We start from the raw sequence: 23,946 nt of genomic DNA on the forward strand, positions 1-23,946 counted from the left end.
TGTAATGTGCTATTTCTTGGCTTAAAAGGAAAGGGATGTTTATAATTGTTCTTTAAACTGTACCTGTGCATTCTCATACACATTTTTCAGGTGTGCTTTGCACAGGTGTAAAACACTTTAAGAGTAATACAACTACTGCACCAAAAATGACCAGAACATTAAAATGAGAACTTTAGATTCATGACTTTGCATTCACCCGAGCAGCAGGTAATACTGTTCTATGCCATCTTCAAAACAGTCTTCTATGGCATTGCTAAGTATGAATGAAAAATAAAAATAAATAGCAACAAGTGATAATGCAGGGAAGTATCAAATAATACTGAAAATAAGAAAATGAAAGTTACTTCCAGTGACCCACACATATTTATTTTAATTTTTCAAAGGTAACTTTATTAAAAAAAAACACTAAATTTCAAAAAAATAAGAAACTTCACAAAACTAAAAATTGACCAGAGATTCATAAACATTTTAAGACTTCATACATAGTGTTCCCATTTCCTCCTTTAAAATAACACATTTGATTTAAAAAATAAAAATACCTTTAAAAGTCATACATTTAAATCAACACTTATTAACATATCTCTGGTTTAACAGTATAACACTCAGAAAGTACCTTAACTCCCTTAAAATTAAATGTTACAATATATTTATGAGCTGTCATCCTTTTTTGTTTATTAAAAGGACAATTAAAACTGTCCCATATTATAAACTCACAAAAAGAAACTTGCTTGTGAAATAAAAAAATACTATTACAAATCCCCACTCATTAAAATATTTTTAAAAGAAAAAATGACTAATTTTGTCAGAAATCCAACTCACTGGGGGGGGAAAAGAAAGCCTAAAAGAAATGTAAGACCATTATTTTCAAGCCTATTCCCTCTCAGTTACAATTTGTTACCACTTGACCTTGCCTTGGTAAATATCTAAGAATGATGTTTAATTAGCATTTAATTTAATGATGTTTAATGTTAAAAATTAATGAGTAGCTAAGTGACTTTATAAGTGTGTGAAAGTTATGTTTTATTGATATCCTAAAAAATAATATCTTATTTCTAGAGCTCAAGGTTAAATGTCTAAATAACAGTGTCCATTGCGCTAAAAAATATCAAATTCCATAAAGTATCCTGCCCAAAAAAATGATGAAGATGATTTTTTTTTAATATATAGCATTTTATTGATTTTTTACAGAGAGGAAGGGAGAGGGATAGAGAATTAGAAACATCGATGAGAGAGAAACATCGATCAGCTGCCTCCTGCACACTCCCTACTGGGGATGTGCCCACAACCAAGGTACATGCCCTTGACCGGAATCAAACCTGGGACCTTTCAGTCCACAGGCCGATGCTCTATCCACTGAGCCAAACCGGTTAGGGCTATTTTTTAAATTAATATAAAATAAATGATTTTTCTTTTTTTGAAAAGACTTGTTAGGGACAGTTGCTCTGAAACCTGTACTGAGCAGAGGAGCAACTAGAAGCTGATCATGGGCGATCATCATGGAAAAGGGAGATACCATGAACCAAGCTAAGTACAGAATACAGGTCTCCCCTGGCGCAGGGGCAGTTCCTGTGCACCAATACCCAACTCCTAGTCCCTATTCCCATTCCACTTCCCCATCTAACCAGCACCTCTTCCTCTGGTAGGTCAGGTTTTACAGTGGCCCAGCAGAAGACCCAGGTCTAGAACTCCAAGCCCGGTTAGGGAGTCACCAATCACCTATGGCTATTCAAATCAATTAAAATTTAAGGAGGTACAAGAGGGTAGAGGGGTCAAATATATGGTGATGGAAGGAGAGTTGACTTTGTGTGGTGAGCATGCAATGCAATATACAGATGATGTATGATAGACTTGTACGCTGGAAACCTGTGTAACTAATATCACCCTACTAAATTTAATAGAATAAATGAAATTAAGTTCCTCAGCCACACTAGCTACATTTCAAGTGCTCCAGAGTCATATGGGAACAGTGGGACTGTATCAGATGGCACGGCTATAGAACATTTCCACCATCACAGAAAGTTCCGTTGGACAGGGCTGCTGTGGAATATTTTTGCCCAAACAACAGGACTATTCTTAAATAAAATAAACGTACTTTTGTGAATAATATTTAAGGATGTTTAACTATGCGTAACCCTAACCATATTTGCTTACACCAATGGCCGCAAAGAACCCCTCGGAAGGAAAGGTATCGCTTGACTCACCCATAAATTCATCCAACAACCTACGAGCAGGAACTATTTATAGTGTTAGTGTCATTTACATATAAAAATGGAGTTTAACAAGGTAACAAGGTCATATTATAGTTTTTTGAGTATCCAGACTAAAAATTAAATCAATATTTAAAGTGAAAAATGTTTTTTTTTCATATAAATCAACATAATCACAAGTACATTTTCATTATACTTGGGCACCATCTGCTGGCCATGTATTAAACTGCACAAGAAATGAAATAGTACTAGCTATATCAGGGGACATTAGTAAAGGACACAGTCCCAGCTTTTTGCTACAATGCATTCCCAGAAAACCACATCATAAAACAGATCATTGTAAAGCAAATCATATTTTTCCATTAAGGGCAGGAATATAATTAGATCCTTCATTCCAAACTAAAATCTGGCATTAAATATCCCATGGAAAATCTCATTAAAGCAAGATGCAAAAATTATACTCCTCTATAATCATTTAAAATAGGATAATTATTCTCTAAGTCCTTTCCTATAGGTATGAACACATTTATTATTTAGAGAACGCAAATTAAAATATAAAACTTTAATTTATATAAAGTTAACCTAAATTTAATATGGTAAAAGTAATATATAATAAATAATAATTCTACTTGCACACTCCTAGAATTTTTAAGCAATGTGGATAGTAGTTCTTTATAAAATGGCATCTAAAGAAATCCAAACTAATGCCTTCTTTTTCATCAATAAAGTCCTCTATAGTAATTAGGATTAATGTGTTTCTTCTAGTGCAAAGCAGGGTTTAAAGGTTGGGGTTGATTCAACTTTACTCCTCTTCACCGTCGCCTAACTCATTCATTTTCATAAAAGTTTCAAGTAAATATAATGTGGTATTAAATCATTCTTTTACTATCCCACAACCTAACTGCATTGTGGTGATAAGCTAAGCTACTAGGCCAGTGGTCGGCAAACTGCGGCTTGGCAACCTGCAGCTCGGGAGCCACATGCGGCTCTTCGACAAAATACCGACTTCTGTGCATGGGCCACGAAGTTTCAATCGCACTGTACGGGTGCGCCCGCACATGGTATTTTGTGGAAGAGCCACACTCAAGTGGCCAAAGAGTTGCATGTGGCTCGCGAGCCGCGGGTTGCCGACCACGGTACTAGACCATATCATACTTCACTAAAAAGTCACATAAATCATTACAAGCCATTAAAAAGAAGTTTCAAAACATTGTTCACAAAATTATAAGATGAGTATACATCCTATTGTCTTATGTTCTGGTTTTTCGGGAAATGCATGAACTGATGACATGAACTGAAGTCTACTATTACTTAGGCAGCTTCTAATACATGCTGTGGCAAAATGGGGGGGCGGGGGAGGCCAACCATACTATATTCCATCTCTCCTGGGAAAAGGGACTTGCTAAGTTACACAAATAAAGATTCCTTCAATGTCTCTTTTAAAATACTGTTACCACTTTGTACTCTGAGAGTATGCAGAGTTCATACTTATAGTCAGAACCTTTTACATAGTCATTAATTCCATTTATTTTTCTCAGGAACACAAAACAATGTTTAGTATCTCAAAATAATTAATGACCAATAGGTTTTAAGATAATACTCTTTGGGAAGATTACGTAATTAGATAATCCAAAGAAAGGTCAAACAATCTAATATGCAAGCCCCTGTATGAACGAGGAAAATGACAATCACCACAGCAGAGATGGTGGATGGTGGCAGCAACAGTAACACTTTCACGCATCCCACGTCAAAGACTCACTATCTCCATTTACGAAAGATGAAACTGGGGTTTAGAGAAACTAAGTAACTTGCCTGAGGACACATGGTTGCCAAGTGTCAGAAGTGAGATCTGAATGAAGGCCAGCTGCCTCATTTCAGCTCAACCTAGAAATAACCAAGAACAAAGGCACAGTCCTCCAGGATTGCTGATGTAGCTCAAGTGGGGAAAAGACGACTGAAGTGAAATTTCCATATTTGCTGCATAAGTACTCACGCCTACATGGTTTACTAGAGAGAACATGGGGTCTGAAATCATAAAAACCTGGGTCCATCACTGGGAAAGTTGCTTGACCTTGCTGAAGCTGCTACCTCACTGTAACACAAAGAGCAATCATGCCAGCCTCACGCAATCGTAGAGAAAATATAGTCAGATAACTCACAAAAGACTTCTAGAATAGTATCTAGCACACAGTAGGTGCTCCATCAGTGGTACAACTTGTGCCACTGATTTCTGTTTGAACAAATTAGGAATACAAGTAGAATACATAAATATTTAGGTTACTTATGGGAAAAATTGTCAATCTTATGTTAAGATCTGTCTATTTGTTATATATAGCAAATTTATTAATGTGCATCACTAATGTTAGCAATGTGCATACCAAACAAGATGGCATTTTGGAGGGCACATTGACTGTAGCAATAAAAAAAATAAGTGTGTGATTATTAAAACTGACATAGACACATGTAGAAAAAATGTTTTTAACTTTTCTCCCAGGCTAGTCCTATTCCATAAAGGTAAAACAGTTTTGTATAATGCACCCAGAAATATTCCATGCACATGTACACACATGTATCCACATATGCTCTTTAAAATACACAGATAAACACACAAATGGAAGCTTCCTATACTTTCATGTACTTCTTTTGAACTTTATATATCTTAGAGATCCACCCATACTAGCCCATATGGATTTCTGTTGCTGATGCACAAGATGTTGAGCCTACTAATGATCCCACTAAATTTGTTAATGTGTCTAGCTATTGAAATAGCAATCCTTTCCTGGGGATCAATAATGGCCCAAAACACATGCAGAGGCATAACGGTGTATGTCATAGGATGTTAACATTCTATAAAGACATTCCTTATAACAACAAAGAATTGAAAGCAACAGACACAGGTTAAATTACAGAAAACCCACACTATGGGCTATTATCTGTAATTAAAAAAAGAGGACAGACTACACGTCACAGATTTAAGACAAAAAGGTAAGTGATGAAAGAACAAGTCTCAGAACAGAACATATAAATCAATGTGTAATTCTGTAATGACATATATGGGGGTGTGGGAATGGGTCTACTCTAACGTGATACACACCAAGTTGCTGATCACCAGTACCTCTCATGAGGACAGTGAACTAAGGAGGACATGGAGAGGACTTCGATTTTCTACTCTACACATTTCTACGCTGAGGTTTTTATGACAAGCAAGTATTGCATATAGACTGCATACTTTTCTAAAATGAGCATAAAAACTCTACCAGTCATCTCCTGCTGCACAGCAGATTGCCGCAAACTGGACAGCTTTAAACAATCATACATTTTCCCAGTTCCTGTGGCCAGAAGTGCAGGCGCAGCTGAGCGGGGTCCTCTGTTAGGGCCTCTGCCATCAGGATTTGACCAGAGCTGTGTTCTCATCTGGAGGCCGGACAAGGGGAGGATCCACTTTCCCACTCGCACAGCGGTCAGCAGCCTGCAGTTCCCTTACGGCCAAAGAATTCATGACAGCTCACTTCTTCAAAGCCAGCCAGGAAAAGGCAGTGCAACGCTACAGCAAGTCTGCTAGCCAGGCAGTCTGAGATGTCATAATGTAATCACGGAAGTGCCATCCCAGCATCATTGCCATATTCTACTAGAAGCAGGTCACAGGTCCTGCCCCACTCAGGAGGGAGGGTATTCAAGGCTGTGAACACGCAGAGGGGGAATCACGAGCACCTGGAAGTCCGCCTGCTACAAAGACAATTAGGTCTTTACCAGATCTCAATGGCAGGCATCTGGAGGATGACCAGGAAGCAAAATATACGAATATAGCTCATGGCTGTAGAACTAAGTGAGATTAACCAACCTGTACAGGATGAGACCTAAGTCTATGGTCTCACAGTAACACTGTACATTTTGGAAAACCATGCTCCAAACTCAAATATAACTAAAATATTTCATTGTGGAGAAAATAAGCAGATCTTCGATATAGAATACAATTAGAGATCTCATAAAATAGCAATGCAATTTGGAAAGTGATTTTTCTAAAATAAAACATGACTAATACACCAAAACTATGAGAAAGGAGAGGAAGTAAGAATAAAACCAGGATGGACATAGCCGAGTGCTGAAGCTATTAGATGTGCAATGCTAAGCTTACCAGCGGATAATGTATATCTGGTGGAACAAGAAAGCAGATAATAAGCCTGATGGAATATAACCTCATAACACTTCTAAGCTGTTTAGAACCAGGCTACACACCATCCCACAGGAGGAATAAAGGTAAAGGAGAGGTGCCATCTCCACTGAATAGGGAGCCCTAACAAAGAGGCTTCAAAAGGACTCTGTATCTTTAATAATATAAAAAGGCTAGGACACAAACAGCATAATCTAAAATGCCATTAGAAATACTTCACATACAAAAAGGTCTAAGTAAAGCAGGATTTTATAAAGTGATCAAAAAAGAAACACTAAGGGGGAAAATCTTTTAAGATTAAAGAGGTTTTTCAAAGGACAAGTTGAAGTGGTTGTAAAATTTATGAGGCAGCCTTAAACTTCAGTTCTAAGTAACAATAAATTATTCACTATAAAAATATACATGTGTCAAATATTATAAGCCTCTTAAACTTTTGGAAAACAATTTCTTGCAGAACTGATCAGATGTGTTAGGTCCCCACTAGCAGACACTCTCTCATTAGCCCAGTATGACCACTCGGGGCGCAGGAGCAACTGGAGAAAAGAACTGGGAAGACCATCATTCCACTTCACACCACTTCTGCTCCAACTCACACATTATGTATTTGGCCTTGAAATCAGCTGTATTGCCTTTAGCTAAACTAAATGTTAGTTTTAGTTTCTAAAGGCCTTCATGCAAATAAAATGTCAAAGATCTGTTCATTAAATTAACATTTTACAGTAAAGCAAATTAAATTAATTGAGAAACATATGAGAAAAGATACACTGTGTTGTGTTGTTTTGCAGCCTTAATTGGCCTTGGGCCTTAGTGATATCCTGACACTTGAGCAGAAAGGAACTTAAATGTGCCTTTTCCGGCTCCTGCATTGTCTCTACGTTCCTCACGGTGTGGGAAGGGCATCTCCATAGCCTACACCTGTACTTCCCTTAATTTCTTCTGAATTTGATCTTTCCCTTGACTTTTTCTAAGTCTTTTCTAAATCTCTGTGTGCCATTCTCTCTGCCACAATATACCTATCTCAGAGGCGTTTTGTACAGATTAAATTAAGATTATGTGGAAGTGGCTAACATAACCCAACCTTCAAGCATGCATACACTCACCAAATACAAACTCTCTGGAGTCCCTAACTGGAAATACAGTACAAACAGGAAAACCACAGTCTTCCCTCGTGAAATTTGCAATCTAGCAAAAGGACAGAAATGGAACCTCTGTACATGCGATAAGTGCAACAAAGAACACAGAGTGCTTTGCGTAAATAAGAGTCACCCAAACAGACCTGGGCCATCAGGGGAGGCTTTTATGGAGTTAGGAGATCTGAACAATGACTGGGACCAGAGGACTGCCTGCTTGTCCCATTAATTACTTTATGTAACTGATAACTAAAGCCTCATACTTGAGTAATTGGCATTAATATGCCATTTTATTATAGCTGAGCAACAAAGAGAAATAAGTTATTTGTTAAACTTGTGCAGATTTTTACTATGGTTTCATTTTCCAGAAAAATCCTTAATATTTGAAGAATATTTCCACTGTTTTCTCTAACTCTATCCTCTATTATGAGGAAAAAACTGGAGTCTGTTCTATTTCCTACCCTGAACCTTACTCTTATACATACCTCAATCTTCATAAACACCTCCACAACGACCCAGAACCACTGCACTGAAATTAACCATACATATATCTCTCTTCCCTATCCATCTAAAGCACAGTTTTAGACCAAATGTTTATAAGACTAAACAGGTAAACACATGGGTGATTATACTATACTTCTACAAAGAAACTCTCTCTCTCCTCTTCATTTTTTTAAATATATTTTTATTGTTGATAGTACTAGAGATATCTTCCATTCCCCCCGCCCCCTTCCTCTCCTCTTCTTAAATGATGTGATTCCCACTTCATTTACCTTTCTTCTTTCTACTTTTCATAGAATATAAATGGAGGCAGTGCCCTCGACACTCCCGGATCTGTCTCTTGCTTCAACAGTGTTTGGACGGAACAGACCCAGGAGGCCCCAGTTTCCAGCCTCCGGCCGCTCTCCTGTCTTATCCAGTCACCACCTTCAGAACCACCTCCGGGACCAGCCAACACACTGTTGTTGTTTTTCTACCTTAACTCCTTAGTGCCAAGCAACCATGAGCTCCCAAATTCATCAACTCTTCCACCCACCGAGGTGGAGGCTGCGGTCAACCGCCTGGCCGGCCTGCCTCTGGGGCCTCCCACACCTACCTCTCGGCTTCTATTTGGACCTGGACGATGGAAGTGGCTCTGGAGGGCGTGGGCCACTTTCCCCGCAAGTTGGCAGAGAAGAAGCGCGAGGGCGCTGAGCGTCTTCAAGTTGCAAACCCAGCGCGGTGGCTGCGTTCTCTTCCAGGACGTGCTGAAGCCTCCCAAGATGAGGGGGCAAAACTCAGGACGCCATGGAGGCCGCCCTGGCCTTGGAAAGGAGCCTGACCCAGGCCCTCTTGGAGCTGCAGGCCCTGGGTTCTCCCTGCGCAGACCCTCAGCTCCGTGACTTCCTGCAGAACCACTTCCGGGTGAGGAGGTGAAACGCATCAAGAAGATGGGCGACACCTGACTCACCTTGCAGGCTGCCGGCCCCCAGGCTGGGCTGGGCGCGCATCTCTTCCAAAGGCTTCCCCTCCAGCAGGACTAGGAGCCTGTGGAGCCTGAAGGCCTTTGAGGGACCCCTCCGCATCCCCCTGGTGCCTGGCTTTTACCTGAGCCTTTCCCCGAAACTACTAGCTGTTCTTTTAACCACCCTGAAACCCTCTCCATGCATTGGACCAAATGAAACAATAAAGCTTTTTGCGGAAAAACAAATACTTTACTTCCTCTTAATCTTACTTGAAAAAATAAAAAGCTCGCCAAGCCAGTATGACTCAGTGGATAGAGCATCGGCCCAAGGAATGAAGGGTCCTGGGTTTGATTCCAGTGAAGGGCACATACCTCAGTTGCAGGCTCCATCCCGGCCCTGGTCAGGGCACTTGCAGGAGGCAACCAACTGATGTGTCTCTCTCATATGAATGTTTCTCTCTGTGTGTCCCTCTCCCTCCCTTTCACTCTCTTTAAAAATCAATGGAAAAATATCCTCAGGTGAGGATTAACAAAAAATAAAATACTTAAAAAAGAAAAAGTCAAAGCTCAATAACAGATGCAATGACCTCAACCTCAGTGTCAGGCATTAGCAGGAAACAGTAAAGGCGTGCTGCATTAGGGGGGTGAGCAAGTGTCACTTTGCTCCAACCTATGGAAAGATCGCTGGGTCTCCACTTTCTAAAGTGAGCCAGAAATGTAGGTTTTTTGTACAAAATTCTCTAATTGTTCATTTTGACAGCTCACTAAAGAAGCTCTGAAGACATTATGGAAGTCAAACAAAACAAACCCATGAACATGATTCATTCAGTTCAGAATGATGACCAATTTGCAACCTCTGGGCGAGCTCAAAGACACAGGAAACGCCTTTGGTTCACTTTTACCCTGTAAACCCAGAAAGGAACCCAGCACTTAGTCAGACACGCAACAAATCTTTTGGCAAACACCTGATGCATTTCACAGCCAAACCAAGAACTGTGTTTTTCTTTGTATGCACATCAGCCTCTTGACACCTCCACTTACCTGCTTAAAAGGTTAACAAAACTCCACAATTATACCTCTTCTATTTTTAAATCTCCCATAAGTACAAAAATAAGTACCTTATAAAACCCCCAAGGACTCATCTATTCATTTCTTTTTACTCTTCTGAACATGTCCATAATTATCTCCTCTCTCCCTCTTATGCCTCTCCATTTTAATTGGGTTACTCTTTCCAATAAAAATAACTTCCTTTGGACTATAGCACTTGCTTTGTGTTCATCTGTTCTTTCCCCCCATAACTCCTGACATCTGAAAAACATTATCAGACTACACCAACTATGAAGACATTTCAAATTACTAACATTTTATATCTGAGTAACAAACCAAAATGTGTAGAAAAGATCATATTGTTAACCAAATCAAATTTCCCAAAATTAAAATTACCAAGAGAAGTTTGAAGTATGGCACATGTCAACTGACACTGTCCAATATTTTAATATTTGAGGGAACAACACCAAAGGTAAAACTCAAAGTTTGATAAAAGTCCAATTTAAGTCTATCCCTCCTAGAGGCCAAAAGTTATACTACAACAATAATCTTTTCATGTATTTCAAAAGCTTAGACGTTTAGTTTATACTAAAAATCCTACTTAAGCTTACTACTCTAGTGAAAAAGCACAGTTTAATGAAGTTTACATTTATATTCATTATTTTATTAAATTAAAACAAATACTATTTGATGGGTAAAAAGGAGAGAAATTCAAGTATAAGCTTTAAGATGTTAGTTTGTTGTCGACATTGATAATGTTCTTAATATGTGCTTGTCATAAAGGAAACAGAGAATTGTATTATTTAAAAATTTTCAGGAACCACTTTCCAAGCAATGGAGCAGACACACATACACACACACACAGAGTGTACATGTGTGTATATATGTAATGTGTATATCCTATATAATAAAGCCTAATATGCTAAGTGTCCGGTCAACCAATCAAAGTGTAATATGCTAATGATATGCTAAGGCCGCTCAAATGCTCCCTATGATGTGCACTGACCACCAAGGGGTAGAAAGTCAACCAGTCGGCCAGTCGCTATGACATGCACTGACCACCAGAGAGCAGATGCTCTGATCAGTAGGTGAGCTTGCTGCTGAGGTCTGGCCAATCAGGACTGAGTGAGATGGGCTGGACATGCCCTGGAGCCCTCCTGCAGACCTTCCCTGCTGATCAACCTCCCACATCCCTCCCTGGCTTCGATTGTGCACCGGTGGGGTCCCTTAGCCTAGCCTGCACCCTCTCACAATCCGGGACCCCTCAGGGGATGTCGGGACCCCTTGGGGCCTGTTGGAGAGCCATTTTGGCCTGATCTGGCAGGCATAAAAGGCTAATATGCAAATTGACTGAACGGCAGAATGAGCAGCTGCTATGACACACACTGACCACCAGGGTGCAGACACTCAATGCAGGAACTGCTCCCTGGTGGTCAATGCACTCCCACAGGGGGAGCGCCACTCAGCCAGAAGCCGGGCTCACGGCTGGGGAGTGCAGCAGCGACTCTGCGGCAGTGCTCAGGATGTCCGACTGCCAGCTTAGGCCCGCTCTCCAGGAGTGGGCCTAAGCTGGCAGTTAGACATCCCCTGAGGGCTCCTGGACTGCAAGAGGGCGCAGGCCGAGCTGAGGGGACCCCTCCCACCCCGAGTGCACGAATTCATGGACCGGGCCTCTAGTATATATATAACAGATACAAAAAAAAATGGCTAGAATATAACATAATTTTTGAATATACAGTAAATGAAAAAGCAAAACTGTCATTTTACCTTCCCAATATCCTTCAAAGACTTCAACTTTAACAAAAATATAAAGTAAATCAACTACTTTTCATAAAAAACATACCCACAAGGAAAAATGAAATGTATGAACCAGTACTGAAGACAGGCTAAATAATGAAACACATTCCAAATCCCATTTTCATAGCATACCTGTGGCCATCGGTTGGCGACTGCACCAAAGAATAACTGTCTCCAGAAGAAAGCTTCCATGATTCATTTAATTTGTGTTCGCTCGTCCCCAGCTCACCCATTACCCAGTCCGGTAATCCTTCTGGGCTTGAACTTTTGGCTTGTGCTGGATTTGGTTCATCAAAATAGATGGACTGATTTTTAAAAATTAGAAAAATTATTCTTTCAAAATGTACTATAATGAAATAGTTAAGATTTCAAGTTTGATAACCATTCAAATATTCAAATTCAACTACCAAGAATATATAAAAATGCATCATTCAATGCACATTAATTATGAAATATTAAAATACATAAAATGGGATAACAAATTTTAGTTGTGCTCTGCTGTATAAGAAACCTGATGAATGATAACAATACATACCAGATAGATCTGATAATTATTGTATTATAAAAGGAATATTAGCTTTATGTAAACATAAATGAAACGGTCTTTTTAAATCATGTGCTCTCTTATTTTTTTCTGTGATCATTAACTACTCTGCAGCCCACGAAAAAATTAGTGGGCTCAGAAACCACAATAAATAAAAATCAGGAATCCCTTCATCAGATGAGAACAACAGAGTTGAAGACCTGGGATGTAGGTCTGGCCATGCCATAGATGAGCTGGAAAACGCAAGGCAGTCTTAGGATTTCCCATCATTCTTTGTAAAACAAGGCACTTTCCTATGATTTTATGAAATTGAGTGTGAATGGGAAAACATAATATACGTACTCAGATCTTAACATCTGAATTTGTTCCAGAAAATGTTCTACTTTCAGTCATTAAGAAGAATGACATCAGCCCATTTATTTCTCTTTAAGTGAGCCTGGCTTTGTGACACATTTGTGAAAAAACTTCTGCAACAATTCTCCCAATCCTACACAACAGTCCTCTAGGGGGGCTGCTCTCTGGGGAGGAGTGAAACATGACCCTCTATCCTCAATCAGACATGCATAGCAATTTCTTTTTAAATGAGATAGTCACTTCAATGGTTAATCAAATATTAAGTCAAATAACTATGTCCCAAAGACTAATGATTTTAAACAAAACGTATGTCTCTCATGTGTTGGGAATAGCATTAAAACTTTTGGCATTCTTCCATGAATAGCATATTATGGTCTAATTGTGCAACATGCCTCTTGAGTAAATTTTTGGTGTAAATTAACTGTTAAAATAAAATTTAAAAAATTTTAAATATCATTTAAAAAAATCTTAAAATATCCTAACAGCAACTACCAATCCCTAGAGCTCCAGCCAGATTTCTCAAGTATCCAACCACCATACAAACCAAGACAGTGACAATTCACCAACCAAGTATAATTGTAACTGCCTTTTCACAAACCTGATTCTGATAATGAAATTAAATGAAGCGCAGGAAATCACTTCTAAACTCCAACTTATTGTTGTCATTTTATTAGAGTAGAAAGGAACTTTAGAAGTCACTCAATCTGACCTCTCATAAATTTTTAAATATTAAAGAGTTTAATAACTAAAATTTCCTGACATACATAAAATATTGTTATAAACAGTGGGAAAGTAAGGCTCAAGTTTAAAATCACACTTTAAAATTTTTAGAAATATTGTATAATATTATGGAATGACTAAGTCAGTAGGTATAGGCCACTTATAGGCCAATATCTGATTTCTATTCAAGGCAGAAAAACTTGAATCAGAAAGAAAAAACAAACACATTCATTTTAACTAACATATTATTTAGAGCTTGCTACTTACTAATATGACCATTCCCAAATGGTATGATAAATTGGCAGAGGTTTTTAAAAATATTTTTTTATCGATTCCAGAGAGGAAGAGAGAGGGAGAAAAAGATAGAAACATCAATGATGAGAGAGAATTACTGCTCGGCTGCTTCCTACTCATCCCACATTGGGGACCAAGCCCACAACCCAGTCATGTGCCCTGACAGGAAATTGAACCTCGACCTCCCGGTTCAACCACTGAGCCACCCAGGCTGGTCTAAATTGGCAATTTTTAAGAAACTAAACTAATTCACCTTTTGGTCAATGACACCTACCATGTACGAAGGTAAAGTTTTTAGTGTCCCAGGTTCAGGTCGGTGTATAAAAGGGCCTTCAATCACTCCTCGTTTAAGCATATGCAGTAACAGTTTTGCATACAGGTTACGATTCTTCCTGCCCATTATTCCTGCACCTGTTCCTGAAGGCTCACACAGCTTTCTAATCCAAAGTGCACACCTCTGCCGTTCTAGAAATACATAGGCAATATTAGAGACTTGATTTGTCAGTAAACAAACACTAAATGAAAGACCTGTCTAAATCTGCTCCTGCCTAGAGCAGGGGTCGGCAAATTCACTGTAAAGGGACACGCAGTAAACAGTGAGGCTCTGCAGGCCTGTGACCCCCGGCACAGCTGCTCCCCTCTGCCACTGGAGCATGAAATCGGTCACACACCACATGTAACCAAACGGGCATGGCTGTTTTCTAATAAAACTTTACCAAAGGCAGCAGGCTGGATCTGCTCCAGAGGCTACAATTTGCCAACTCTTGGTCTAGAGTTTACCAGTTCATTAGTAATCAGGCAAGACATAAGCAAAAAAAATATTTTCTCAAAAATAAAATCTCTGGATTACTGTCAAATAAAGCAGTGAGATAAAAAGTTTGCTGCAAAAACATCTCTAAAATAATTGTAGTTGTTCTGAAAATTCTATAATTCTCATTATACAAAGCAAGAGAGATAAAATGCAACCTTATTTATTTAAGCATTTTAAACTTAATCTAAAATTAAATCTCAAATGTTTTATTTATTAGAGCTGATAATTTTCAGGGACTTATAGTTGATTTATTTAGGGCTTTCTTTTAACCTCTCTAGAAATAATTGAAGGGTATTTACATGTAATTTTGTAAAATAATTATCCTTTTAGAAACTGCCTTAAAAATATAGCACAGTTTAATCCACATATAATGACCTATTGACTATCGTATCTTACATGACACAGAATCGCTTTTAGGTCTCATGAAAACTACTTTGACACTAATCTTTTATCAGTCTAACTCAATTTGGGGATTATATACCTAACACAAATCTAAGCCTGCTTTAATCTCTTAGTTTCTAAAGGTCATATTCATTTATTGTTTTACCTACAAAAATTGCTGGGGCCGGATTTACTACTTTGCTCATACCGGATTTATTACTACAGGTATGAAAGCTAGCCTCTAAAAAACTTTTGTATTTTTAGCTTTGAAATTATATAATCACAAAGCAAACTTCATGAAATATTGGGCATACTTTATGCCAAAAAAAATGCAAAAGTGAACCTGATAAACTTAAGTAATCACTTTTTCAAACTATATATTTTCTATATGCCCAGCAGCAAACTGAAATCTATCTAATTTTGGAATGGATGGAATTCAGTACAACTTGATTAATACAAAAGGATTCATTCCTCTACTTAAAATGTTGGAAAAACCATTTCCCAAAGTAGATTTTAGCTACAAGAAGATGTAAGTCGTTTAGATTCTTGATTGGTATGTGATTTCCAAGTGTTCATTAAGAATTAACTAAATAAGAGAAGGCAAGGGATGTACCAATATAGACAATATGTCATGAACCAAAGATTACAATCCAATCAATTCTTGTAACTAAAATCCATCTTTAAAAGAAGATAAATATGACAATAGTTTGATTTGAAATACATTTATAATAGATTTTAATTAAAAATTTTTCCTAATCAGCAGATCTAAGACGAAAAGGTACTGAATATCAAAAGATGATTAACAGTATAGAAACATCATTAAATACTAACTCAACAAATCATGAATGAGCTGTGAGATATGAAATAACCATTGTGAAGAACAGCAGAGGAAGAAAGAAGAGGTTGTGGTCTGAAGGGCAAGCAGATAGAGGAAGAAGCTTGGAGGGAAGCCCATGCCAATCATGGCTCAGTTGGTTGGAGCATCAAAAGATTGTGGGTTCAATCCCCAGTCAGGGCGCATATGGGGGGCAAGTGATCAATCTCTCTCTCTCTCTCTCTCTCTCTCCACCTCCATCTCCATCTCCCTTCCTCTCTCCCTAAAAATAAATCAATAAAAAACATATCCTCAGGTGAGGATTTAAAAAAAAAAGTGGCAGGGCCTAGAACAATGGATGACCACAAAATGCATTACTCACCCACTACCCTCCCTTCTCCCAGTGCAGCTCCTTGCAATAAATATCTAATACTGACTTGGTTCCTCATTTTTGAATATAGAGTTCCCTCAGACACCTTAGGGAACTAGGAAATTTGGACAGAGTAAAAACCAGTTTCTTGGCCCCATTCCAAATGATCCACTCAAAAGCTGCCAATCAGATTTACCTTTACAGCCAATCTTATGCCCAGTATAACTCAGAGCATCTTCCTGGCCCCCCAAACTCTTTCCAATTGCTCTGCATACCTTATGTTACTTGAAAATTCTTTGACTTGAAACAAAGACTCTCATTCTATAATTAAAGATAAGAAGCCATAAACTGGAGACAAGATAACAACAAAAACTCATTCACACTTCATTTAATTCCGTCAACCCAAAGCATACAAGACCAATAAATTCTTTTCCACTGTTAGAAACAAAAGGGTCAAAGAGCAGGTGGATTGTAGGCTCCTGAAAGAGGAAGCATTCCCATTGTGGGGGAAAAAAAGATGCAGGAAGAAATAGTTTTAGCAAACTTTAGAGATCCCTGGGCTTTAAGCTCATGGCATGTAAGAAGGGGTATCACAACCTTTCCATAGTTTAGTAGGACATTATCACTAAATTTCTATTTACCCTTGAACAGCTCAAAGTAAACAATCCCACTTCAGCTTAAGATAAAAATTGCTATTAAAAGAATTCAGTTTTATTTCCATTTTGATGCATCATTGGTTTCATGAAATAATATAAGAAACAATTAACCTTAAGAATCTAATTTTTAAACATAATCTTACCTGGCCTATGGGGTAATTTTAAAACAAAAGGCTTCATATCTACCACAAAGTGATCAAATTCCGCATCCAGCTTCTCCCATTGTTCTTCTTCACTTTCCATTTCCATAATTCAGTCTGTAAAAGATTTAAAATGAAAATATTGAGGGTCTGTATGCTGAAAACTGCAAAACTGATTAAAGAGATCAAAGAAAACTCATTAGCATTATAAATACCAATTCTCCCCAAATTGATCTATAGATTTCATGCAATTCCAAACAAAAGCCCAACAGTATTCTTTGTATATATAACAAGCTGACTCTAAAATTTAATTTTAGAAAGTAAAAAAAAACCTAGAATTCTGAAAAAGAAAAACAAAGTTGGAGGATTCACGTTACCCAATTTTAAGAGGTACAGTAGTCAAGACAACGTAGTATTGGTGAAAGGATAGACACATGGACCCATAGAACAGACTAGAGTCCAGAAATTGACCAGTAAAAATATGGACAACTGACTTTCAACAAAAATAAAATTCATGAAGAAATTATAGTTTTTATAATAAAGTATGCTATAACAACTGGACATCCATCTGCAAAAAAAAAAAATTATACAAACCTCAATCTATATCTCATAGTATATTAAAAAAAATTAACTCAAAATAAATCACAGACCTAAGTGTAAAATGTCAAATTACAAAACTCTTAGAAGAAAATATAGGAAACAATTTTCATGACCCTGAAAAAAGCAAAGATTTTTTAGATACAACATAAAAAGCAATACCCATATAAGAAAAAATGGACAGATTGGACTTCAGCAAAACAAAAGACTTTTGCTCTGCAAAGGGCTCTGTTAAAGTACTGAAATGAAAAGCCACAGACTCAAAGATTTGTGAATTACATTTTCTCACAAAGGTCTTACTAGTATAAAGAACTCTCAAAACCATAAAACAAACAACCCAATAAAAATAATCAGCAAAAAGCTAGTCTCTTTACCAAAGAAGATATACAGATGACAAGTAAGCACACGAAAAGATGCTCAACATTTTTAGTTACTAGGGAAATGCAAATTAAGACCGTAATGAGATATCACTACATGCCTAGTAGGACAGCTAAAATAACAAATGCAAACAATAGCACGTGCTGGTAAGAACAATGAACAGGAACCCTCATGCACTGCTGGTAGGAATGCAAAATGGTGCAAGCACGCTGGAAAACAGGTTAGGAGCTGCTTACACAGTTAAACATACATTTACCACGTCTCAGAAATCCCACTCTTTGGTATTTACCCAAGTGAAACAAAATCTATATTTATACAGAAACCTGAATGTAATGTTTATAGCAGCTTTTTCCTTCTGTAATCAGCAAACACTAGGAATAACCCAAAGGTCCCTCACCTGGGGAATGGATAAACAAATTATGATAAAAACACAACATGAAACTACTCAGCAACAGAAAAGAATGAGCTACTGATCCACGTGACAACATTAAAAAAAACTTCGAACATATTATGCTGAGTGAAAGAAGCCATTCCTGAAAGGCTACCTACTATATTAACACATTTGCATGACAGTCTAGAAAAGACAACATTTTGAGCATGGAAAACAGATCAGTGGTCCACAGGGCTTAGCATTGGGGGAGACCTGGACACAAAGAGGCGGCACAGGGCAAGCATGTAGGTGTTGGAATTGGTCAGCATACTGCCTGTGGAGGAGGCTGCAAGACCCTACTTTATGCATGTATAAGAACTCATAGAACTGTATCCCCCCAAAAAGTGATTTTAACTATGGACATTTAAATTTTATAATTCTCCTCAAAAAACTTAAAATATTGGTCCTTGTATTTCTTCCTAATTAGCAAGAAAACATTGATGATAAAGGGGTGAATCCCCAAAAAAATCAGAAATGTAGATTTTGACAAAGTTACTTAAGTTAAAAATATATCCACACTCAACATGTTCCTCTATGTAATGAACTGTCTTGGTAGGGAGGTGGACTACCCCTACATTATGTAAGGTCTCCAAGTGTCATTGATTCAATTTACAAATCACACATTTAGAATAAAGCTCTGTTCTGCCTCAGGCATTCTTACTCCACAGACGGCCCTCCCACTGCTAAAGCAGCTTCTGATATTGACCATGGTATCTTCATCTTCTTATCAACAGCCTCTTCATAGAAAGTTCTCACTACCCTGTCTCTGTAAGGAAGCTTTTGCTAGCTGGCCTGGCTTCCCTCCATCTAGACATGAACCATGGTTTTCAGTCTTCTGCCAAGTACATGCATGTGCTCCCTGGAGTCTTAAACTCTCTCCCGCAACCTTGCCCAGGAAGGAAAACAGTTTCTGAGATGCATACTGCTCTTCAGCCACAACCCGAAAGTCGCCTCTTAGGAGGTTCCCACTATCTGACTACACCTTCTTTCCATTCTCATCATCGTCACCTCCCTGACCCTTCTATCTCATCACAACCTCTTTTTTTTTTTTTCCAAGCCAGGTTCTGTGTTTTACTGTCTTGTTAAATCTGTATTTATACCAGTTGACTTTAATCCTATCAATTTCTATTCCAAAGGTTAGGGCGTTTCTTATCTCCATTCCAGGGAGTAAAGATTATGTAGCTTAAGCGTGATTGTTGTTTCTTTCCTGCAGCGACTGTGTCAAGGATGGACTGGCTTCCGGCAAATTCTCCCTTTTTTATTTTTTAAATGATAACGCATGTAAATCAGCGGCCATCTCTCAGATTGGGTTGTTTAAGACTCAGAAGAAGACTGACAAACAATGATAGCGAGCATAGCTATAAACATAGTGGATGGAGTGCACAAGGAGCCTTGTTCCTGTAGAAGGTTGCTGGCCTCTTTCAGTCAGGGATTTCAGCTGTCCTCAAGTCAGTGGTTTGGTTGTCCTTGTTGATCTGACTAGCGGGCGGCGTCACTGGCAACGGGCTTCCCGAAGCGTCAGCGCATTGAACGGCTAGGGGTCCCTGTTCGGGCACCATCTGTTGGGATCGAACCCCAGCAGGACCACAGGTTCCCAAAGGTATGGACAGAGGCAGCGTTCAGTCAATCATCATAGCCAGGTTCTCTAGCCAGGATCTCCAGCCAGGTTCTGTCTCATCACAGCCCCTAATTCTCTTATACTGTCTCCTTACTCCACTCGACCTTCTCTTTACTAAACTCAGCAAGACTTTGATCCCTTGACACCCTCTTTAGTTCCCTAACTGAGGGCTTGTGGGAGAAAGACAGCACTGCCTTGTAGTTAGATGGCTTCCAATCTTACCTCAATCCACAGGAGTCTTTTACTGTCTCCTACTCCACAAAGCAGCTTTTACCAGACATCTTAAAGTCCCTTAAATAAAGCACTCACTCTCAATTTCAAAAATCTAACCTCCTGCTTCATGGAAAAAGTAACTGCTGAATGGTTACACCACAAAATGCTATTCCCTCCACCTCTCAACTTCCTTCTTAGAGAACAGAAGCATGAACTTGTCTCTCTAATCCTAAAAACACCTATCAACAGCCTCCTCACTGTGCCAAACTTTCCAGCCCCACTGTCTGTTCCCATTTCTTAAACCCCCATAAACTAATACATCCACAAATACTCAGAAATACCTCCAACCCTGCCCGTATCTCTATTCTAGCTGCCACCGTCTCCGAGAAAGCCCTTCTGATCACTTACCTACAGCCAACTGCATTTTCTCCTACTTTAGTCCTCACTGGTACTAGACCACAGCTCCTAAGTATAAAACTAACCTTATCACTCCCCACATAAAAACTTCTTTTGGCTTCTTGTAACAACAGGATGCTTTTTAACTTCAAAGTTAGGTCTACAAGTACCTTTACATCCTGAGCCCATCTCTGACCCTTCCCTCCACATCTACACACACACACACACACACACATACCACACTCTGTGGCTCGCCATTCTTCAAACACTTCAAGTCCTTATATGTGTTCACATCCTTTGCACTGGCTGTTCCCTGCGTCTGGAATCTGATACATGCAGCGCAAGTGTCCCTTCTGAGTAAAGCTTGTCCCACTTATCGTAGACTCACTGTTACTCCATTCTCAGTGTGCACTGCTCACATCTGTGCAGCAGTATTTATCAAGCTAGTTGTTTTTTTTTAACACATCTGTGTATTACTTGCATGTATTCCACATCCGATATGCTCCTGGAAGGCAGGGACCACGACTTATATGTCTCAGTAGATACCTAGCACATTGCATGCTGTGTATTAGAAATGGAAGAAGAGTTGATTGGTAAATAAATGTTAATGTAAGGGATTAATGTCCCACTTTTACATGACTAGGGTGTTTGTTTTTTAAGATCCCATTCTGGCCCTAGCCGGTTTGGCTCGACGGATAGAGCATTGGCCTGCAGACTGAAGGGTCCCAGGTTTGATTCCGGTCAAGGGCACATGCCCCAGTTGTGGGCTTGATCCCCCGTGTGGGGCGGGCAGGAGGCAGCCGATCAGTGATTCTCTCTCATCATTGATGTTTCTAACTCTCTCTCCCTCTTCCTTCCTCTCTAAAATCAATAAAAATATATATATTTTTAAAAAGATCCCATTCTGAATACCAAATAGGTCTTCTAGAATAGAAATATTATGTGTCCTTAATTCTAGTTACCAAAACTGGCCACCCTACACTCTGCATTATAGAAGAAACACATTTTCACATTCAAGACTTGGTTAAGACAATACTATTTTGATGGGTTAGTTGGCTTGGGGTTGTTTGCTTTGTTTCGAATTCCTATAATATTCCTAACTGCATTCCTCCATAACTACTTCAGTTATGTACTTGATAACAGAAGGCTATGATACCACGGCTGGATGTTAAATCATAAAGCTGAAAACTAACTTTTCAAATGGATGAACAAACAAATGGAAACTCATAAACCCAGAATTTTAAGCACAGCTCTGGCCTAGAAGTGTACTCCCAGGCTTAACCATCCTACCTTTGCACTCAAACATTTGCCTGAGAGTACCCATAGTCAGGGCGAAAGCCAAAAGATTTGTAATAAGATTCACTCAGTAAGTCCTTTCACACAGGCAAAAGATGGTAGTGTTTAACATTAGAGGAAACTTAAATTCAAAGTTAAAAGACTCACTTAAAGCCATGAAATTAGCCCAAAGCTCAGATTAAAATTCTGAAATCCTTGTCAGATTCATGATATCTGACCACTTGGCCACTTGCCTATACGTCAGCACTATCTCCAACTAATAATAAAATCTTGAAAATTAGAAAGGCAATCAGAATTGCTATAATAACATACAATACTGGATATACATTTTTTTAAAAACCAGAGTAAATAGTCAATGTAATATTTGGTAAAAGGAAAAAATCTGCATCTCCTTATCCCTTTTTAAAATATATAAATTAATAATATATATATTATTAATTTCAGAGAGGAAGGAAGAGGGAGAGAAGAAACATCAATGATGAGAGAGACTCATTGATCAGCTGCCTCCTACACACCCCATACCAGGCATGGAGCCCGCAACCTGGGCATGTGCTCTGACCAGGAATCGAACCGTGACCTTCTGGTTCATAGATTAATGCTCAACCACTGAGCCACATCAGCCCGGGCTCCTTATCCCTTTTTTATTCCCCAACAAAATAATGAAATGCAAAGAGCAAAAACAAAAAAATTAATTTACAATTTCAAACCTTCAAGGAATTCTTGCTACACGGAGCCCGCAACCTGCGCATGTGCTCTGACCAGGAATCGAACCGTGACCTTCTGGTTCATAGATTAATGCTCAACCACTGAGCCACATCAGCCCGGGCTCCTTATCCCTTTTTTATTCCCCAACAAAATAATGAAATGCAAAGAGCAAAAACAAAAAAATTAATTTACAATTTCAAACCTTCAAGGAATTCTTGCTACACAAATTACATCTTATAAATAAATTATATCTACTTAGTTCCAGCTAATCAAACCGTTTTGTTGCTATTTATTAGAATTGCAGATTTAAATTATTAGAATTGAAAAAAATAAATAAAGCCATATCTTTGATTTAGGCTTAGAGTGTGCCTACCAGTCACATAAATTACTTCAAAAGCAAACAAATAAATTGAGTGACTCCTGCTCCTAGCTATAATCTATATTTGGATCATGGCTTACATTTAACTCACTGGTCTTGTCTTTTTTTAAACCCGATTGTATGTGGACAGCTACAAAAGGGGCTAAGACCTTCTCAAGGTGCTTAGTTGCCACACGTCAGCAAAGCTTGAGCAAGTCACAAACACTGAAAGCCCTTGGGGGGAAAAGTGGCCACAGCAGCTAAACAAAGGGTGCACCTCAGTCTATCCTGCCCCTTGCCAAACACAATAAACATATTCCTGAAAGTGGAGTGTCATCAATTTTGTTCTATCAAACCATATTTCAAATACAGGGTGGGCCATTAAAGAAAACCTGAAATGCGTGTTTCGGTGCAGCCAAGTCTTCCAGGTGCGTGTTCGCCCGGCTTACACATCTGGGGGTGCGGACCGTTACCAGAGCCTGGGCTGATGGTGCCAGGAGCCTGGTGTGTGCTCTGCAAGCCTATTGCAGTCTCCGCCCTCGGAGACAGGCAGGAGCTTGTGGCCATTCCACGGAGGAGGAAAACTGAGGCTTAGCGGGGTTCGGGAACTGACCGAGGGTCCCACGGAAAGTGCCCGCTGGGCCGGAACCCCGTGCCCTGACTCCACCGCACCATTAGGAAAAGGCGCCTGTCCTTTCGCGTGCCTTTTCTATGTCATTTGGACTCATCTTTAAATATTCAGGACAAGTAAGAGGCATGGCCGCACAGTGACCAGAATAAGAACTGTTCATGTTTACTGACGTTCCTCTCTGCAACACTTAAAAACCATCAACCAGCGCAGGCACACTCCGCAGCTCCGCCACCTGATGCTGGGACAGGGCCCGCTTTCCCCAGGAGCTGTGAGGCCAACTGTTCCCACAAAGGAACCAGCATACCGGTTCGGCCCGAAATCCCGGGTCGGGCCGCGGGTCCCGCTGTGGGAGAAGAGTGGCAAGTGCAGGGTGATGTGCCCGGGAGGCACTTCCCGGCCACAGAGGGCAGCCGTGGGCCTCGGAGGCCGCTCCCCGCGCGGGTC

The 23,946-nt window shown here is 39.3% G+C and overlaps 1 protein-coding gene across 1 annotated transcript in view; it reads right to left on the reverse strand.

The window, feature by feature from the left end:
• Positions 1-23,946, reverse strand: part of CEP112 (centrosomal protein 112kDa) — a 353,141-nt gene that overhangs the window by 328,775 nt on the left and 420 nt on the right. The window contains exons 2-4 of the mRNA XM_015572412.1: positions 16,884-16,997; positions 13,983-14,173; positions 11,929-12,101 (exon numbers count right to left, since the gene is read on the reverse strand). Coding sequence (XP_015427898.1) covers positions 11,929-12,101; positions 13,983-14,173; positions 16,884-16,989 — 470 coding nt within the window. The 5' untranslated portion in view covers positions 16,990-16,997. The remainder of the gene's footprint in view (positions 1-11,928; positions 12,102-13,982; positions 14,174-16,883; positions 16,998-23,946) is intronic.

This window comes from Myotis davidii, unplaced genomic scaffold, assembly GCF_000327345.1.
Source record: "Myotis davidii unplaced genomic scaffold, ASM32734v1 scaffold69, whole genome shotgun sequence".
Taxonomy (NCBI): domain Eukaryota; kingdom Metazoa; phylum Chordata; class Mammalia; order Chiroptera; family Vespertilionidae; genus Myotis; species Myotis davidii.